General features: G+C 42.6%; 1 protein-coding gene and 2 long non-coding RNA genes across 9 annotated transcripts in view; 2 read left to right on the forward strand and 1 right to left on the reverse strand.

Moving 5' to 3' along the window:
* LOC120617540 (uncharacterized) overlaps positions 1-10,609 on the reverse strand; it is a 125,636-nt gene extending 115,027 nt beyond the window's left edge. For 2 of the 7 annotated variants that reach the window (XR_005656941.1, XR_005656940.1), the window contains exons 1-3: positions 10,002-10,606; positions 8,939-9,097; positions 3,074-3,166 (exon numbers count right to left, since the gene is read on the reverse strand). This is a non-coding gene — a long non-coding RNA (uncharacterized LOC120617540). Of the gene's footprint in view, positions 1-3,073; positions 3,167-8,938; positions 9,098-10,001 lie in introns of all 7 variants that reach the window. The other 5 variants (XR_005656943.1, XR_005656944.1, XR_005656946.1 and 2 more) reach the window with 4 other exon arrangements.
* Positions 10,610-10,767: 158 nt separating this feature from the next.
* The window catches only part of SMYD2 (SET and MYND domain containing 2), a 46,459-nt gene continuing 37,957 nt past the window's right edge, over positions 10,768-19,269 (forward strand). The window contains exon 1 of the mRNA XM_039881216.1: positions 10,768-11,060. Coding sequence (XP_039737150.1) covers positions 10,888-11,060 — 173 coding nt within the window. The 5' untranslated portion in view covers positions 10,768-10,887. The remainder of the gene's footprint in view (positions 11,061-19,269) is intronic.
* LOC120617541 (uncharacterized) lies at positions 11,085-15,701 on the forward strand. Its single transcript, XR_005656947.1, has 2 exons — positions 11,085-11,379; positions 15,524-15,701. It is a non-coding gene; the product is annotated as an uncharacterized LOC120617541 (long non-coding RNA).

The raw sequence follows: 19,269 nt of genomic DNA on the forward strand, positions 1-19,269 counted from the left end.
TGATACTAGATTAGCATTTTCTAAATTCTGTTCCAAGTAAAATGGGTGAAATACTAGCAGATGCTCTATTTCAAAAAGATGTGGGGGGAGGGGCGGCGCGGATGGCAGCGAAGTTCCATGACCAAAAAAATCTAAAAGGTTGGGAAACCTTAAATTTAAAAAAGTTTAAAGATTTCTTTACTGTAAGAATTTCCAGAGCCTTTAATACATTAATCCCAGTACAGCTGGTAGGTGTTCACTGAATATTTGCTTAAAACATGAATCTGCATTGTGAATTTCCAGGAAATAGCACTGAATGTAACATTTCTCAAAAAAAAAAGCAATGTATTCATTAGATATTGAAACAGCTATTTAAAAGATTATTTATTGCAGCATTGTCTAGACTGATTAAAAACTCCAAATAGTCCACGAACTGGGGGCTAATTAAATGAATTATGGTACAACAGAAGACCATGGAGCCATTACAAATTATGATATAGGTCAATATTTATTGACACTAAAAGATGTCAATTATATGTAGGAAAAGTAGATTATAGAACAGTATGAAATTCTGTATGCTATCTCTCAGAATAGATATGTAGATAGGTCACTAAAAAACATATATATATGAAAAACTACAAGGACATTCACTGAAAAGTTTAAAGTAATTATCTTTGGTTGGTGCTATTACATATGATTCTTACTTTATACTTTATATTTTAATTATTTATCTTAATGAATTATTCAAGAAAGAAAATAAAGATTTAACTTGACAAAGATGTCCATTTCAATATAATAGAAAAAATGGATATCAATAGTATCTAACAACAAGGAACTAGTTAAATAGATTATAGTATGTCACAATTTCACAATATGAAGTTATTAAAATGATGTAGAAAAATATTTAATGCCATGGAAAGAGATTTACAACATATTTTTTTTAAGTTGAAAAAGCAAGTTATAAAACAGCATGTACAATATAATCTCATTTTTGTTGTAAAATATGTTTATAAAGAAAGATATAGAAGGATCTACAACAAAAACTTTACACTGATAATCACTGGGTTTATATGTATTTTCTAAACTTCATCAAATTAATATACATTGCTTATAGAACAATAAAAATCAGTGGACTTATCAATTTTTTTTCATAGTTTGTTTCCTTAGCACTCTAGGTATATAAATAAATCATTTATGGTCAAAGAAAAAATAGAATTCAATAAAACTACATGAGTAAAACTTGCTTAACATGGTATAATGTTAATAACACTATCATCAAAGATGCCTAATCTCTTTTCCAAAAGTAGTGAAATTGTGGTAAAAACAGAAATGAATTTTTAAAATGCTTTTAAAGAAATCAGTTTCAATTGTACGTGGACTTATATTTCTTGATCTACAGTAGTCTGGTGTATTGAAGTGTAGACAAGTGCTGGTATTCATGACCAAGAACTAAAGGAAATCAAGGCGTGATTTTGAACATTTAGCACAAGGTTATCTGAAGACTCAACAATCTGCATTGAGGAGTAATTCCAGGTAGTCTCTGTAATACCATTCTTAACATTCATGTCACTAAATTTCAGAAAATGGTATAATTTATTTAAAAGATGGTGGGATCTACAGAGGATTAATAATTTTTATTTTGCCAAAAACATGACAAATACTATCAACGCCCTCCATCATTAAAAAAAAAAAAAAAGATATTCTAACCTTGAAAAGATCCTACTCTCAGATTTTTAAAAAATTCTCTTTGAGTCAGTTTAGCTTTCTAAATATAAGTATTATATTGTCCGTGCTTGTCTGACTTTGCTGCAGACTGGTGAAACCGTAGCAGGCACTAGCACCAATTTTAAGAGTCACATTATCTAATAAAGAGGTCACTGTAAGAAAACACCCCGAGACAAACAAACAGATACTATTTATATTTAGTCAACTATTGAGAAAGCTGTTGAGAAACCATTCAGAGGATTTAAGAAAGCAAACTAGATTTAAGTTTTTAAGTCAGGCAAAGGCTTTTATTCTGGTTGAAATTTTAAGTCGCAAAATAATAAAACTAAAATGACCTTAATGATCTTCCTTTCCTTGTTTTCCAAACCTCAGTCACTAATGTGCTGTCTCCCGAGTTGTATCACATTTGCATAAAACCCCTACTATCATTTATTCAGTATTTTTCCATTAGGCCTCCCTCCTCGGCAATAGCACCCATGACATCAGAGGCTTGATGAGCTAGTGGACACATTTAATCATTACACATTTAATCATTCTGCCTTCTAAAATGATCTTGCATATTTGTCCCCATAAACATTGATCTAGTTTAACTTCCTCATTCCGTGGAATCCCAGTGTGTCGAGTAATGTGTTCATTACCTAGTGTGTTCATGATCTTATTTGAAGAGGATGGCAGAACAGCTGACGGATGTGAAAAATAGCAATGCAAGGGAGAATCTGTTCATGGCCTGTCAGCTTAATTATCTATAAGTTACAAATATAATTTCACAGATGCTGGAAGTTACCTGTACCTCCTATTACCAATTGCTTTTTTCTTTCTTTTTTTTTTTTTTTTTTTTTTTTTTTTTTTTTTTTTTTTTTACAATTCTCAACCATCTGGCTCAGCAATCTCTTATGTTATCCGTTCATCCAACAAATATTTATTGAGTACCTACCTTGTGTCAGGCATTGTCTGGAGCAGAAGAGACTAATCTCCTTGCCTTTACGAGGCTTATATTTTTGTAGATTTTTATAGCTTTCTAAGTATATATCATGTTTCCTCTTCTAAAGTCTAAATTCCTAGAGGATAGATGTGGGTCTAATTTAACTTTGATTCCTCTACAGCTATGACCCATGTGTACTTCCCACAAGAGTTCAAAATAAGTGTCTGGGTCTTAAATTAACTATATTTCAAGATAACGTTGTATAAATTCATTTGTTATGAAGCAAAGCAACAAATTCTAGTTTTCCAGTTTAAGAAAATATATTGTTTACTTTACATTTTACCGATTTCCCAAATAACAAACTTTTAATGTTACTAATCTTTAACCCTTCGTAGGAAAAAAAAATTAAACAAAGGATTTTTTTAAAAAAGTGTTTCAGTAGCTTACAGTTGAGATGATGACAGCTGACCACTTTCAGCTTTGCATGGATTCTTCTTCGATTCACAGCTATCGACGTTTTTCCTCTTGTATTTTTCTTCCCTTTTATAAGAGAAATAAATTATAGTGATATATTCAAATTTTATGTAAAGATTAAACCTATAAAACAGGTAGACGAAGGCTTTCCAGCTCTAAATATCATGCTTTATCTCTTTTTATGGATCTCTTCTGCTTTCACTTAAAATTAGTGGGGATTTTAGAAGGAGCATAAGGCACCAAAAATCTAGCTCCAGGTGAGTTGCTCAGGTCAAGTTAGCCTTTGGTAACAAAACCCAATTCTATGCTCATCCCCCTCCTTCCAAGCACTTGATGACACTGCTTCCCCACAAATAAGAAAGTTGTTAACAGCGCTCAACAAAAAAAAATGCACAACTTCTAAACTTCATTACATTTAGTACCTTTTCATTTAAAATGAAGGAAAAGCTAATGAGACTTTCCAGAGATAAAGAAAAAAGCTTACAAGTCTAGATGGAAACCAAATATGTCGGTAATGGGGCCTTTTTTGCGATCTTTGCTGCATTTTTATTCAATTTTTAGTGTCTAGTTAGAATTGTTACACTTCCTGAATTATGAGGACAAGCCTAGCTTAAGCTTCCTTTCTTTCTTTTTTCCTTGTTCCCTCTAAATGCAAGAGAATATGGCTGGTAGTTTAAGAATTGATCAATCTGATCCGCACATAGTTATTTATGTACTTTTCTCTGGCTTTCGTATTCCTCCCATGGATATAAATAGTTTCTTCTTCTGTGGTGACTCTGCCTCTAGTGAAAATGCTGCAGTGCGGCTGAGAGGCTGGCTTTGACTGTAATTTGTGCGTTAGGGATGCTCTTGCTGCACTTCAGCTTGAAAGCAGAGGTTTACTTCTGTCCAAGTCCACACCTTCACTTGCTTGCTAGCAAGACAACAGAATATATGGGTGCCTTTGGCCACCTGGATTCGTAAGCCTTGCAAGCCAACACCTATGATTCCATCATCAGGAAAATAACAACAGCATAACCCTCTCTAAACAACAGCAAAAAAACTCCTACTCCTTTTATAATGGTTTTTAAATACATCAGAATAAAGATTCTGATCTTTAAACTCTTCATAAATTCACTACCTAAATTGTTTATTGATTCCTGGGATATGGTGTTAAGAAATCTAGAAGCTAGGTGAAAAACATTACCAGTAGAACATAGAAACTTGATCAGCCCTGTAAGCGCTTCAGTCACTCAGAAAATGTTTGCAAATCTAACATAAAACAAGTATTGAATATCCAGAGAAGACTACCAAATAGTTTAAAGATATTTAACTCACATAGGGATATACATAAATTGTTGATTATATTTCAATAAAGTACAAATAGATAAAACTTACCTTAGGAAGTGGAAATTGTTATGGGTAGATGTTTAGAGAAGCTTTGAGAAGAGAGAGAACTGAAGACAGAGGTAGGTTTTTAAGAAAGAAGAGCTTGTCCTTGATGAAGTATACAATAAAGGACAACTGAAAGATCTTCAACAGAAGTCTCATTATTAAAGCAGATCTTTTAAGACAGTGTGTCTGACAGCAGTAATTAGGGCACACAGAATGCAGAGAGACCAGACAGATGAAGCTTGTCTGTAAATGCATGGGTTTAAAAAACCAACAATTTTCATTATGAGCCTTCATTTTCCCTGGGTGGTAGAAATGTCATGTCAGTCAGTTCCCTGGGTTGCCTCTTGCGTTTGAGTAGCACCATGATGCTAAGGCATTGCGTGTGGGGCCAGGGGCCGCACATCTGGTCCTTGGTCATCAGTCTGCACTGCTCTCTGCTGCGCTGTCCTTCGTTCTCATCCACAGTGGCTCTCTTGAATGCCTCACTTGTCTGATCTCGGGCCCCTCTTAGGGGCATGGGAACTGCTTCCCATGGGAGACCCCCGAGAGGTCTTAGTCATTTCTCCCGCACACCCATCTCTAGCATGCAGGGGAGTCCGGGTCTACATGAGACTAGGACAGAGGTTATCTCTGCTCAGAATTCTCTCAAACCTATACAGTTTTTGTTATGGTGCCCCACCGCTCCAGGGTTCAGCCTAGAGGGAAACTAAGGTGCATGTCCTTCTCAGAGGACCCCCACTTCCCTCTGGCTTTCCTTCCAATTCTTCTTGCCTGAGTCCTGGAGAATCACTACTGGGCAGAGGGAGCTATTGCTCCTATATCACCACGAATTTGCTATGACTAGAGTCCTGAGTCCCCTGAGACCCTCGGCTCCATTTCTTCTCAAGTCAATGCCACTGACGGAATGAGAGGTCACAGTGAGGGGTAGAAAGGGAAATGCAGAGCTCGATGTATGATCCTTGGCTATCTCAAAATACTACGGCTATTGCAGCTATCCAGCAGTGAAGCTGTAAGAGCCGAGTGACATAAGAATGGAAATGAAGGGAGATTAAACTAGAAATACAGGGAAGGAAGAAATAACAAGATCTTGTTTGTAGAACATTCGCGAAAGACGGGAGGGAATGAACTTAAGGGATTAGATGGAGACGATGTCAGCTGTCATCAGGCATATTTTTTCATGGCTCATATTCCCCTTTCTTATTTTCCTTCACACACTCTAATCCCCGAGTCTTGTTAATTAAAAGTTCTCAAATCTGTATTCCTCGTTTCCGTTGCCACTGGCACTGCCCTTGCTCATGCCAGCGATCTCTCTCCTCTGGACTCTCCATTATTGCATTAGACTCCTTGTTTCTCTCTCTGCCTCACCTCCTGTAATTTATCCTACATTCAGCCATGAAAATAACCTTTCTAAAGCAACAGTTGGATCACGTCTGACTCCAAAGTGCCCATACAGTACACCTAACTCCCATGCACACGGCCTTACAGGACTCTAATTCATGGGGCCACTCCTGCTTGTCCAGCCTCTCCTGAGATCCTCTACCTAGGGCTGGAGCTCTGGCCAAACAGTAACACAGCACGGTGCTGGGGTCTGGAGTAGGGACTCATGGGCACGTGGCCTGCTTTGAGTTCTCACCCCACTGTTCACCTGGACATGTCATTTAACTACACTGATTCAGTGTCTTCATCTATAAAATGTTGTAAAGAGCATTAAGTGAATATATTTTAAAAGTGTGCTTGATGTATAGTAAGAGTTATGGAAGCGTGTGTTAAATAAAAGAAAAATAATTATCTGGATTGTCAAGTTCTCTCCCACTCCAAGGAATTTACACCTTCAGGTCCTTAAGCCCATTTGGGGGTCCTCCTCCTTTGATCAATCTTTAATCTTCCTTCTAGCCCTTTGGGTCCTCTGTGAAACCTTCCTACACTTTGTTCATCTCCCTACTAAAACTTTTATTGTAACATGATTGGTATTAGCTTCCTATGGCTGCTGTGACAAATGATCCCAGAATGGATGGCTTAAAATAGAAATTTCTTCCCTCATGGTCTGGAGGCTAGAAGTCTGATATCGGTATCATCGGGCTAAAGTCGGGGTGTTGGCGGGGCCGAACTCCTTCCAGAGGCTCTTCAGGGAAATCTGTTCTGGTGGCATCTGCATTCCTGGGTTTGTGGCCACACCACTCTAATCTCCAGCCCTGTGACAAATTGCTGCCTCCTCGTCTGCATGAAACCTCCTCTGCCTCTCTCTTGTAAGGACACTTGTGACTGCATTGATGGCCCACTCTGACAAAGCAGGATGACCACGCCATCTCAAGATCCTCAATTCAACATATCTCAAGACCTTATTAAACCACATGAGGTCACGTTTACAGATGTCAAATTAGGACTTGATGTCTCTGGATGCCACTATGCAGCTACTACATAACTGTTTGCATGTATGTTGGTCTTTTCACCTTCATATGACAAGGGGCTACCATGGTATAAGCACATAATATATAATCCATAACTGGAATACACGCAGAAGTGCAGCAAGCGGTACAGGGAACAGATCCACTGCCCATGTTCATCGGTATTCCATCTTTGTTAAGGCTCGATTTCCCTAGGTCAGAGCGCTTTCTTTCTTGTGCTCATCTGTGGTTGGAAGGAATTAGATCTACTTCTAGGTTAGAGAGATATTAAGCAAAGGGGGCTTTATCCTCGTATCGCTTCTTCAGAGCTTCAGGGAGGGGAAACCACCAAAAAAATGCCTTTCGAACTTCATTCCTTCAAAGTCATGGGGCAGAAAGAAGTGGAGAAGAGCTAGAAGGCAAGTTTCACGGAATGTGAGACTGGACTGGCAGACCGACAAGCACAAACTGCGCTAAGAGTGCTGTCAATGGTTTGCCTGGGTTGGGTTGTTGCCATCCGTTGACCATTCATTTTAAACACAGTTTTCTTCGTAATTTAAGCTCCTAAATTCATGTCTGTTGCTGAATCGACCATTTCCCCATCTCAAGCCACTTGAGCTCAGCACAAGATTTTCCCTGAAATGAGGATGTTTCCTTCTATTGTTCTTAATTTACAGTCACCTTCACCCACAAGAATAAGTCTGTTCCAGCCGCCACTTACCTGGAAAGACAAGTCAGTAATTACGCTATTGTTTTTCTCAGCTGTTGTTTTCATTTGTCAGTGAAAGAGGAAAAAATTATGTACTTACAATGAAAAAGAAAACAGGTAGATTACTTTGCACCATTAATCCCTGAAACTGTAAATTGTTTTATAATTGATTATTTACTTCTATGTCAATCTTCTCGTCTTTGTCAGCACAGGTTAGAGCCTCCGAAATCAGAAAGTTAAAAACTATGGAAAATTTATCCCTTAATTGCCTAGGTAGGTATGTATTCAGAAACTTCTAAGGTTCAAGAAAATTCTTTCATTCACATATAATATCCATCTGTAATAAAACACAACTGTCAGCATCGATTTAGGCAGTGTGACTGGCATAAAGCTCATCTAACAGTAGTCTGGCACCTGTCAGAGTTTTTTGGTCAGAGTAGATTCCTGTGCTATCAAACAAGACCTGCTTACCTCCTACAATCATCTCAAACAACACTGTCCCTCGAGCTCTGCCCCAGTCACCCTGTCTTTCATACGGTCATACTTCTTCCTACCAATGGAACTTTGCACATGCCGTTCCTCTGCTTAGAATGCTTGTCCCTCCTCCTTTCCTCTTGATTCAATTCTTTTCATCCTTTGGATTTAGTTCAGGCACTACTCTCACTGAAAAGCTTTCTCAGACTAGGTTAGATGCCCTAGCCACTCGAGACCATTGACAGTTTATATTTGTGTAATAATATATATGACTAACATCTGCTTCCTCTACCAGGGTGTACAAAGCTCTGTGAGAGCAAGGAATAAATCAGTTTTTGTCACCAGCACTCAACACTGTCGCTGCAACACAGTAGCATGTAATGAATATCTTTAAATGTTGACTGAATATGTGGTGGAATCTCACACTGGCTCAGCCAGCCACTGGATTATGAGGCAAGTTATTTAACTTCAAAAGGCCTCACTTTCCTCATTAATAAGAAAATGCCTCTAGTCCCAAAACCCTAGGATACTTATGGTTCTTTTCTTGAGCATACAAGATTGATCAGACTATAGTTAGAAAGCCAGCACTATCTGTTATCTGCCTGCGGTATGTCTCCCCATGTGGAGAGACCACATGCCAAGCAAGAAATTGAAATGATCCTTGACATACCTTTACCTCTTTCCCTAATGCCACTGCCTCATTCTGGCTTTCTTCATCGTTCATTTAAGATATTATAAATGCTCCCTTAACTGGTGGTTCTGTGTTCAGTCCTCTTTCCTTCCAGTTTATCTGCAAAGCTGTCAGTGGAACTCAGTCTAAAACACTGGACTGATCGCGGCGCCCCTCCACTTAAACACTTTCAGTGACTCCCACATCACATCTGGGACAAAACTCACCTCTTGAGAAGATGCCCTTCAACTGTTGGTGCCTCACCTCCTGCCCTCTCCTTGAGAATCCACTGTCATCAGAAGCGCTCATGGGGGCCAACTACATGCCCTCTTTCAAGTCTGTCTTCGCACACCGTCCTCTGCCTGGAAAACTGTTCTCTCCTGCACCTGCAAAATCCCATCCATCCTTTAGGCTGAGCTCAAACAGCACTTGAATGTGGCATCTGCTTTGACCAAACCCCCATTCCCCAAGCTGTTTGTCACTCACTGCCTGTATTCCCACAGGACACTTTGTACAAGCCACCATAAGATTGAGTGAGCTGTTTGGAGAGGAACATTTGGGGTGAGAACATGGGCCTCAAATTGTAACTGACCTGAGGTTGACACCAAATTCTGCAACTTATTGTATGGTCTTGAAAATCATTCTGAGTCTTAGTTGCCGAATTTTGGAAATGGGAAACATAATACCTAGCTCATTGTACTGTTGTAATTACAGATTAAATGAGATACTGTTTTTAATGCACTTAGCACAATGCCTGGCCCATAACACTCGATAACTAATTGCAATTATTACTGAATTGTGAATGTGTCAAATGCAGACTCAGGCCTGCATTTTGTCCATCTTTCCATCCTGGTGACTGGCACAGTGTGGGTGCTCTCAGTGAATGCCTCTCAAATGCATAAATGAAATACTATCCCTGACGTATTTCTTTACAGGATGGCTAGAGGCTTGTTCATTTTAGGAATTTCATTGAAGTGTCAAAAATTCTATTGCTCTTACGGCATACTCCAAATTCTATTCATCTTTCCTTTTGCTGAACCAGTCCTGAACTTACACAGATAACATGGTTGGAGAACCAACATGAATTATTAGGTTTTCTGCTAAATTCTGTCATCTTGATTTTGGTTTTTACTATATGCATCAATGTCAGCCCTTACGTAACCCCATGTGCACACGCATTGTCTTTTTTGACATGAATAACACCAATAGCACACACATGTATAGGACTTATGTGCAAGCACTGCTGTATGAGCTTTAGGTGTTTCAAATTCTAGGTGATTCACAACCTACCTGACTTTTCTAAGATGACAGTCAATGAGTAGTCAGACTGATTTAAACCACTGCAAATCCTAGCGTAGGGCTCTGGCCGCGACACCGCATTGCGCCCGGCAGGAGTCTAAGTGCCTTGAGGGCAAGGTTATCTCGCTTTCTCCGCAGTCTGCGGTCTCTGTGAGCTCCGCGGACCGGTGCATTTCCTCTTCGTCCGAGAAATTAACTCCCACCAGAGGGGCAGAGGGAAGGCTGCTCACACTGAACACGGGAGAGGTTCTCTGGAAGGTTTAAAAACCTTCCGCATGGGAAAAACACCTTTTCGCCCTCAGCACTTCCAACTTTTCTATGTAATTTCTCTTCCGTGTTCCCGGACGACCCCTTCTGGAGTCTTTGACAAGGACGTAAGAACATCATGTTGGGAAACAACTTTGCCCCCTTCGAGTTACCGTGGACGGGTCACGCTACGGGCCAAGCCGCCTGTCCGGGGGCGGCCTCGGGTACTCGCCCCCACGGGACAGGGGACGCCGCGGAGGCGCAGACGTCTCGCGCCCTCGTCGCAGGAGCCGCCAGGGCGGCCGCTCTTTGTCGCGGCCACACCGGAAGCGGCCCCGAGCGCGTGCGGGCGGCCGCCGAGGGGCCCGCGCCGGGGCGGGGCGGCGCGGCCCGTCTGCCCCCCGCCCCCCGGGGGCGCGCGAGGGCCGCGCGGGGCCGTCGTCCCTTCCGGGGAGCGGTGGCCGCCGCCACCGCCGCCGCCGCCGCCGCCGCGTCGGTCGGGCGGCTCCCCTCCCCGCCCCCCGCGGCTCTGGGTGACGCGTCGCCAATAGCAGCTCGCGGGGAGCCGCGGCTCGGGGCGCAGCCGGCGCCGGGCGCCCTTCCGTGCCAGCCCGCTCGCCCCGCCGCCACCATGAGGGCCGAGGGAGACGGCGGCCTGGAGCGCTTCTGCAGCCCGGGCAAGGGCCGGGGACTGCGGGCCCTGCGGCCCTTCCAGGTGGGGGACTTGCTCTTCTCCTGTCCGGCCTACGCCTACGTGCTCACGGTCAACGAGCGGGGCAACCACTGCGAGCACTGCTTCGCCAGGTAGGCGGCCGGCGGCGGGCAGCGGCCGGCGGCCGGCGGCTCGGACCGCGGCGGGGAGGAAGCGCGCGCGGCGCGCGGGGTCCTAGCGCCGGCCGCTCGGCCTCCGGCCACCGGGGCGGGCGGGGCGTTTTAACCCCTTGCCCGGCTGAGCCACCACGTGCGGGAGGAAACCGGAGCCAAGTTCCCGCCGCACGCCTTGAACGGCACGTTTTCAGAGTTGCTCTCGCGGGATGTGCTAGCCCGGGAGGGCAGGGGCCTGCCCTCGAACGTGGGCTCGGAGCTAGGCTTGATCCACGCCTGGCCAGGCGCTGCCCACTAGGTACGTGGTTTGCAGATTCCCAGGTTCAGGCAGCCACGCAGTCTGTCACCTTTAACCAATGCTTCCTATGGTGTGTTCTGTCCCCCCCGCCCCAGCCCAGCCGAAGACTTGCTGTTTTCTCCAAGGAACTTAATGAGACATAATAGTTCATGTAAAGTACATGGCCCCTCTTCCTGCTCACTCTCTACACTTGATGTTTGAGGAGAAGCCGGAGGGGCACTGACCACATCCCCAGGATTCTGAGGGGCCACGTGGATGGCACGTATCTAGCCCTGGTTTGGTACTGGGGAGACATGGTCGCTGGAGGGATTAGGCAAAATATGTGGTTGAAAATGCCATTTAATTGTAGCTTATCACATGGATATATCTACGTTAGTATATATGCATATTTATTCACATACACCAACACAATTATATTCTCAAGCCTCACGATAGTTTCCGACCTGAAAGGCTCATTAGAAATTACCAGTACAACACTCTCTCCATTTTACAGGTGAGAAAACTGATGCCCAGAGAGGAAGTGATCCTATGTATAGTGACACCTATAGTTAAGGGAATGAAATGTGATCTCCTCCGTCCTGCCCATTTCCCACCTGATTAGGCGCTCAGTAAAATTAGTGAAGCAGGAAGCATGGCACTGTGTTAACTCTACCCGGCCTTCCACTACTCTCTGAGAAATGGACCCTGCTGTACTTCCTTGGCCCCTCAGTGTCTTCATCTATGAAGTGGAGATTCTTGGGCCAGAGTAAGCAAACCTGATGTCCTGCGGGTACCTTTAGAGTACAGGTCTCAAGTCCAGCATACACGAAAGTATATCTCCAAGACCTGTTCACCTTATTCTACGATAAGACATAGTAAAAAGAAAAGGGGGGGCAAAAGCTAAATGCTATAGTAATCTTGCCCAGATTCCCTACCAGAGCTGTCTTCCGCTTGGGGGGACCTGGAAAGGAACTAGACACAGAATCATGCCGTGGGCAGCTTAAGGGCTGTATGTGATGTGGCTCTTTGAATTGGTGAGCCAAGAGCTAAAGGGTCATGGCACCACTTTGCGACGTTTGAGTGAAGTGAGCATTGGGTTTTCCCAAAGTTAAAAAGGCTGCTGTGACTGGTCCCCTTGATCTTCTGAGCCTTGCTGTGGCTCAGAGTCTGAAGCAGTGTGGGTGTCTGGAGTGGCAGGAGCAAAGCAAGGTCACCAGTCACAGAAGGTGCTTCTCTCTCTTCATCAGGGACCCTGGGTGATTCCTGGAGTCCATCGTGTGAGGGAAGACTTCAGTGCCAGGCACATAGTAGGTTCTCAGATGGTAGTATCGGTCCACTCCTCCAATGAATTAAAAATCAAATCCCTCTGGATTCAGAGGGGGAGAAGCAGAGCTGAGAGATGCTTCTCTTTCACTGTGAATCTGTTATCTACCCCCACAGACCCCTGACCCTGGAACATTAATGTAGTCAGATGCAACTTTGCAGGTCGCCCTGCAATATGTGACATTTGCTCCAACCCCCACCCCCCACCCCCCATTTTCTGAATGACATTCATTAGTGTCACTAACTTTCACAGCCTTACACCCCTCACCAGGGCTGCCACATGCACCGAGGTGGTTCTACTTCACCTCCCCCACCTTTCTGTGTTGGCTTAGATGAACTTCTGTCAACACCCACAGTTCACTTCCTCTCTTTCCCCAATGAGTCATTTGAAATCAACTAAAATAACACACGAGAGATAATGATACTGTGATACCTATGAAATTAGAAATATCTTCATACTCCACTCTATGATTTCTGTTAGAGTAGTTTAGAGTGAGTAACTCTCATAGACTTAGTGCCATTTCATCTATCAGCTGTTTATCTATGACCGAGGATAAATCAGTCCAGCGGCCCTCGAGGAACATACATATGTCTCCATGGTGCCTCAAGGGAGTAGGAGCAGCATTCTCTAATGTTGAAGCATTCAGGGCAAAATCCACTACTTCCTCCTTCCCCCACCCCCAAAGAAAACTGCTCCTTATCCTTCTTGTGCCAGAAGTTTAACATAGATGACATTGCTTAAGGTAAATGAGCCACCGGAGATTTTCCCTGTCATATTAATTATATCAGGGTTTAACTTATTTTGAAGGAGAATATATAATTTTTCAGGAATAAGTATGTTCTGTAAGTTGAAAATTAATAAGAAGTTTCTTAGGTCACAGTGGGATGGGATTTTTACTGTCAGGACAATTCAGACAAAGGTTTGTTTCTGGGAGTTTTAAATTTGTATCACATTTTCTCAGTTTTGGTGGATGACACTTGGAAAGATGTGTATTTTGCCTCAGCTGCTAGAAAGCAGCTTCTAAAAATATAAATGTCTTGCAATTGGGAGCTGTCCTTATCAGACCTCTTAGATGCATTTTATGTACACACACACACTTTTTTTTTTGACCATGTGCCAACATTTCGTGGTAGATTTCTTTACATTATATTTCAAACTTGATAACTTACATATGTTAACACTTGACATTATTTGTCTCAGAAAGGGAAAAATCTGCAGTAACTCTGTATTCCATCCGAATATTCATTCCCCGGGTGGGCATATGTCCCCTCATGATCTTTTTTATTCTCTTGGCTTATGGGTCATTTATGAGTAAGAATACTCTCTTTTTTGTTAGTTTCTTCAGAGGATTGAAGGGAAAGTAGGAAGGCCCACTTAATCTCCTTGGAATAGAGCTGTCGGCACCCAGTTTCAAGGAATTTATATTATGTCTGGCTCACCCAGAGAGGTGGTTTTAAAAATTAAAATGTTTGCATGAGCAGAACAGTCTGATCAAGATGTGCTAGTTCAGCAGCTACAAAGACGTAACATCCCCCAGATTTATTCTGTAGCAGTGATCTTTGCCACTGATTTACCAAACTGTCAAAGTAATCTTTAGTGGATCTTAGTCAGTATTAAGAGCCATGAACTCTTGATGCTGTTTTCCTAAGATTCTCTGAAATAGCCCTAATCTTGGCCACCTGACGCTGCCATCAGAAGGGGTGTTGTCCCCAGAGCATCTGTGATATTGCTTATTCCCAGAACATTCTCTGAGAATTGGAGAGTCTCTAAGGGGAAAAAAGGCTTCACGTGTCCTCCGATTAATTTGCTTTCTGAATGAAAAATTGGACACCTGCTCAAAAAATGATCTACTCCTTTATATATATATATATGTGTGTGTGTGTGTGTGTGTATATATATATATATATATATATATACACACACACACACACACACATATATATATATATATTTAATGGTAGTAAGATCAAATTTGTATCACATTTTTGTGATACAAACAACAGATTTCCTCTAAAAAGTTACATTAAAGGATCCAAACTTCAGCCACCTGTATGTTGTAGTAAATATTGTCATCACTTTCAATATTTCAATATTTCAAGCTTTTCAGGTGCCAGATTGACTTGTTTTGAATTCTGGCTTCATCTCTTCCTGATGGTTTGTCTTTAGGCAAATTATTTAACCTCTTTGAACCCCTGGGTTTCTTTACCTGTAAAATGTGCACATTCATACGCACCTACTGAGCTAGTCCTGAGATAAAGTCAAGTGCTCCCGAACCGCCCTAACACATAGTAAGCTGTCAGAACTGGCCTGGTATATGTCACGCTTGTACTTGTTTGATGAGCTCTGCTGGCTAAATGTTAACCAGTGTGATAAAATATTGTAATTGTAATTTCAGGGGCATTTTTATGGTGGCGGGGTTGGGGCGGGAGATACTGTGAAGGAAATACTGGGAATTGTTGATCAGTGGAGTCATCATTCAGATGGCATGTTGACCCAGAGCTAAAAGTGGCAGGTCTCAATTTCAGGTCCCCCAGAATAATCAGGGGTGTCTGCGGTCAGTTTTCAGTATTTTTAAAAACCTAATGGAAATGATATAATAAACCTCCACAGATAAAGCTTTTTAAGAAAAGATCTTTTCTAGCTCCAAAGTACTTAGACACCCCAATACTCTTTTACCATGAGATTAAACAAATATTTGAAAAGAGAAATGGCAGAAAACGGAATTTTCCCCATAGCAAGGGTACCATAGCTCCTCTCCGCTCTCTCCTTTAAGACTTCAGATGTGCCAGGCACCGTGACACGTGTGTTTTTCATATGCGGGGAACATAATTTCTGTTATAGCTTATAGGGGCTCAGTGACCAAGCTGCCCGTTTGGAAACGGTTTGAGATGAAAGAGGCAGAACAGCAGCAGGATATCCTGAAGTGAAATTCAAACCCTGGTGAGTTAAAACCACCATCTAACACCTTTCCTTCCCAAAAGCAATCGCACAAAATCCTCTCAATCAAAAAAAAAAAAAATCTGAAGATCCCATATAAAATGACATTCCTTTAAATCACATTGTTCTTTGCAGCTAGCTCATAAAGCATTTCCAGACCCTCCCAAGGATGGCTGGTATAGAGAGGGGCTTGTCCCATTTTATGTAAGAAAAAAGAATCTGAGTGTTAGACAGGTTGTTTCCTTGAATTTCACATTTGTGTGTGCATGTCAAATATTTACGGAGTGCCTCCTAAAGGCCAGGCTCTGCATCCTTCATGGACTGAGCCCTGTCTTTCCATTCTGAGTGGAAGCTTCCTCCCCCTGCCCGCTTTGGCCTGGCCTGAATCTACCTTACAGTTCACACGTGGGCACCAGGACTGTCTGCACCTCTGATTTCTCCTCCAGTGAATGCAATTTTTATCATCACTTTTGTTTGGCCCCATTAGGTTATTCAACAAACTAATGCATTACTTCTAAAAGTCTAACAAATAAATGATTGAGCTGTTCTGGGTCTCTATCTTATGCTGCTATGGATTCAGAGATGTTTTTATTACCATGTTTTGGAATTTTCATAAGAGCTACATAAGTCTTTTCTACACATCAGTTGTTACATATTAAAACATAAAAAGAACATGAAGCTTTGGTCCTTTCATGGGTTTGGAATATTTTTAAATATTATGTTAGAACCAAAATGAGTTCGTCATCTTAGGCTCATACCTATGTAGAGTTTGTTTCTGTGCCCCGTGGTAGGGCAGCATCACGGTCTAACCCCTTTTCTTTTTCTTAAACATAACCATCCTTCAGAACCTCGCTCTGTGCAGTTAAATCTGTGAGGTTTGGAAATAGAATTTATGGTGCATCTATTCTAGGAAGCCCCTGGATAGTGTCCCTGTGGGATAAGCAGATTGCACACTGTCAGAAGGTTCTTTTAAAAATGCTAAGAAATGTCTGATCTTTCCGAGGAAAGATCCAGAGCCCAATGCTACAGTTTGGCAGTTTTGGCAGCAGCTGATTTTTCAGGATAACTCAGAACTGGTGAGACCTGGGACAGTGCCATAGAACAGAAAGAGGTCATCCACCCTGTACCAGCAGAGCCAAACGCTAAGCACCAAGAACTGTGGTGAAGTAATGGCTCTTTTTTTGATGAATGTTTCCATCCAGGAGAACAGGAAGTTAATGCTCAAAAGCCCAAACTCCCCTAACGCACGTGGATTACAGAATATGTAGGGCAGATCACAAGACAGTGTGGGTTAGGGGTTCGGGGCTGTGCTGGGAGCTGATTGGTCGGAGACGAGGTAGGGGTAATGAACCATTTCTTCAGGTCTTGAGGAAGGTTCAGAGATCTTTTCTGGAGTCCCTCTGTCTGGTCCTATGGGAAAATACCCAGGGGGTTATTCCACCTTAAGGCTCAGGAACTGAAACAACTTAAGTCAAGATGTTATCTTTACCTAAGATACACTGTTACACTGTTAGCTGTGTAGAGCTAATTAAAAAAAAAACAGCTTGGGGGAAAAAAATGTTATCTTGCCTGCCTGGGGGACATCCCCTCTGTGTGACCATTAGTCAGGTCCAGGCTACTGTCTTCTACTACCTTGGGGGTTGCTGATTATCTGGGGGGAAAACTGGGTCTCTGAGGGGGGTGTGTGTGTGTGGAAAGGGAGAGAGAGACAGAGAGAGAAGGAGATAGGGAGATGATTTCTAGAGCTAGGATTTAAAACTAAATGTAATCAAAGTCATAAGGCCCTCAGTTCCAACAGCAAAGCTGTCTGTGATAGAACTTGAAACAGAATTACGAAGAAAGTTCTACTTCATTTCAGTGTTTCAGACTTAACCTCTTTTGCCTTAGGTTAATATCCCCTTTCTTTTTCTCATCAATATAAAGAAAATATGAAATAATTAAAATTTTATCCCACTTTATGTCTCCTTCCAAAGGAGGCAATCAGTAATTATAAATCCCCTTTATATTCCTGGAGTCATTAATAATTCAAGTCACTCTCCACCACCACACACACCATTTTTGTGGACCTCAGGTATAGAGTGAGGTATTCATATTTCTCAGTTCAAGGCATGCTTTCATCTGGTTTGTGCAAGGCCAGTTTGATTTAAGAGAATTTTCCTCTCTGTTATTGATTCCTTATTGCCATTTCCTGCTCCTCTCACAGGCAGCCCCTCTCTGTCTGGGCTTGCCTACGTGTCTCTGAATGTGCGTATGTGTCCTGATCGTCACCGGGGAGCTAGGCAGACTTAGAACAGGGCACCCTGATTGTCCCTGATCAGATTCAGACTTTGAGCCCTTCTGTGGTTGGCCTCGCAGCTTGGTGGCTTTCTGTAGCAGTTCCCGTGTGGGGACCACCCTGCCCCTGGCCCCTTACCCCTGGGGAGCAGCCGGTTCTGGGACCAGAGGTCTCTGTCCCCTCTCAAGGGACTTGCATTATCAGCCGCTGTACATCACTGTCACCTTTCCCACCCACATTCCCAACCCTCTCATCTTTGGATTTCTAGCAAATCTGTGGTAGTTTAGGGGTGCAGTTCTCCAGCAGGGAACTGCCTGCAGTAACTGCCTTTTCAGGGGTTGAACTGGTGACCTTGGCCTCATTAGCACGGGCGCGCTGTAACCAGTCACAAAGCCACACACCTCACTTTGTGTAACTTCTGCTGACTCTGTTCCTACCACCCTCAGCGACCTCCTTTTCAATTGCAAAGGCGTTCACACCAACATAATAGAACAGAAGGAAATCGGATCTCTTCAAGACTTCTCTGAAGGACAAACATATGCAATTTATCAGGAAAATAATACCGAAAAGTCTTGAGAGCTCAGGAAACAATTCATCTTTCTAGTTCATGCATTTGCTGGGATTCCAGCTGTGTATCTCAGATTCTTCTTCAATCAGAAATTAAAAATAATGTGGAACTCCTTGTGCCAGTTTATTAATATAAAATCCGATGACTCTAGTACCTGCAGTGGGAGCTTTCAGATGACCAAGTGGAAATATTGTATGTATGTTACTAAAATGCATTGAGTTAGCTTTTATAGGAGGGAGTGGATCTGAGAATTCATAAATGCTGTTCTTTGGCAAGTTTATAGCCCCTAGAACCAAACTGAATGCTTGCCATGATGGCTGAGACACTGGTGTGTATCCCCACGTGCACAATGATGTACAAGGCGTGTCGGGATCCTGACTCCCCAAGGAAGAGAGGAGAAACAAGGACACCTTACTGAAGAAGCAAATTTCATACCAGGGCTTGAAGACATAGGCACATTCTGGGGGAAAGAGGTGGAGAGAAAATCTGGCTGACCATCGAGATATGATTTTTCATCTGAGCCAAATAAAAATCTACAGGATTTTATGTCCTGGCACTCGCAAGGAGTTATGCTGCAACCCGTGACAAAATGAAAAGTCCTTGGACAGGAGCAGCTTTTTCATGTGTTTACCAGGAAATACTCCTCAGGGATGTGAGTCCCAAGCTCATATCTTGTTGATTTTCCTCATCGTGGTGATGTCTCTATAGGAAACACCTGCTCGTGTGCCACCTGCAAAATCTCTCATCTGTCAGTCGCACAGATCTGTAGTAGAGTGACAATTGCTGTTCACGGTGATGGCCTCAGAT

The sequence above is a fragment of the Pteropus medius genome, unplaced genomic scaffold, assembly GCF_902729225.1.
Source record: "Pteropus medius unplaced genomic scaffold, Ma_sr-lr_union100, whole genome shotgun sequence".
In the NCBI taxonomy this organism is placed as follows: Eukaryota; Metazoa; Chordata; class Mammalia; order Chiroptera; family Pteropodidae; genus Pteropus; species Pteropus medius.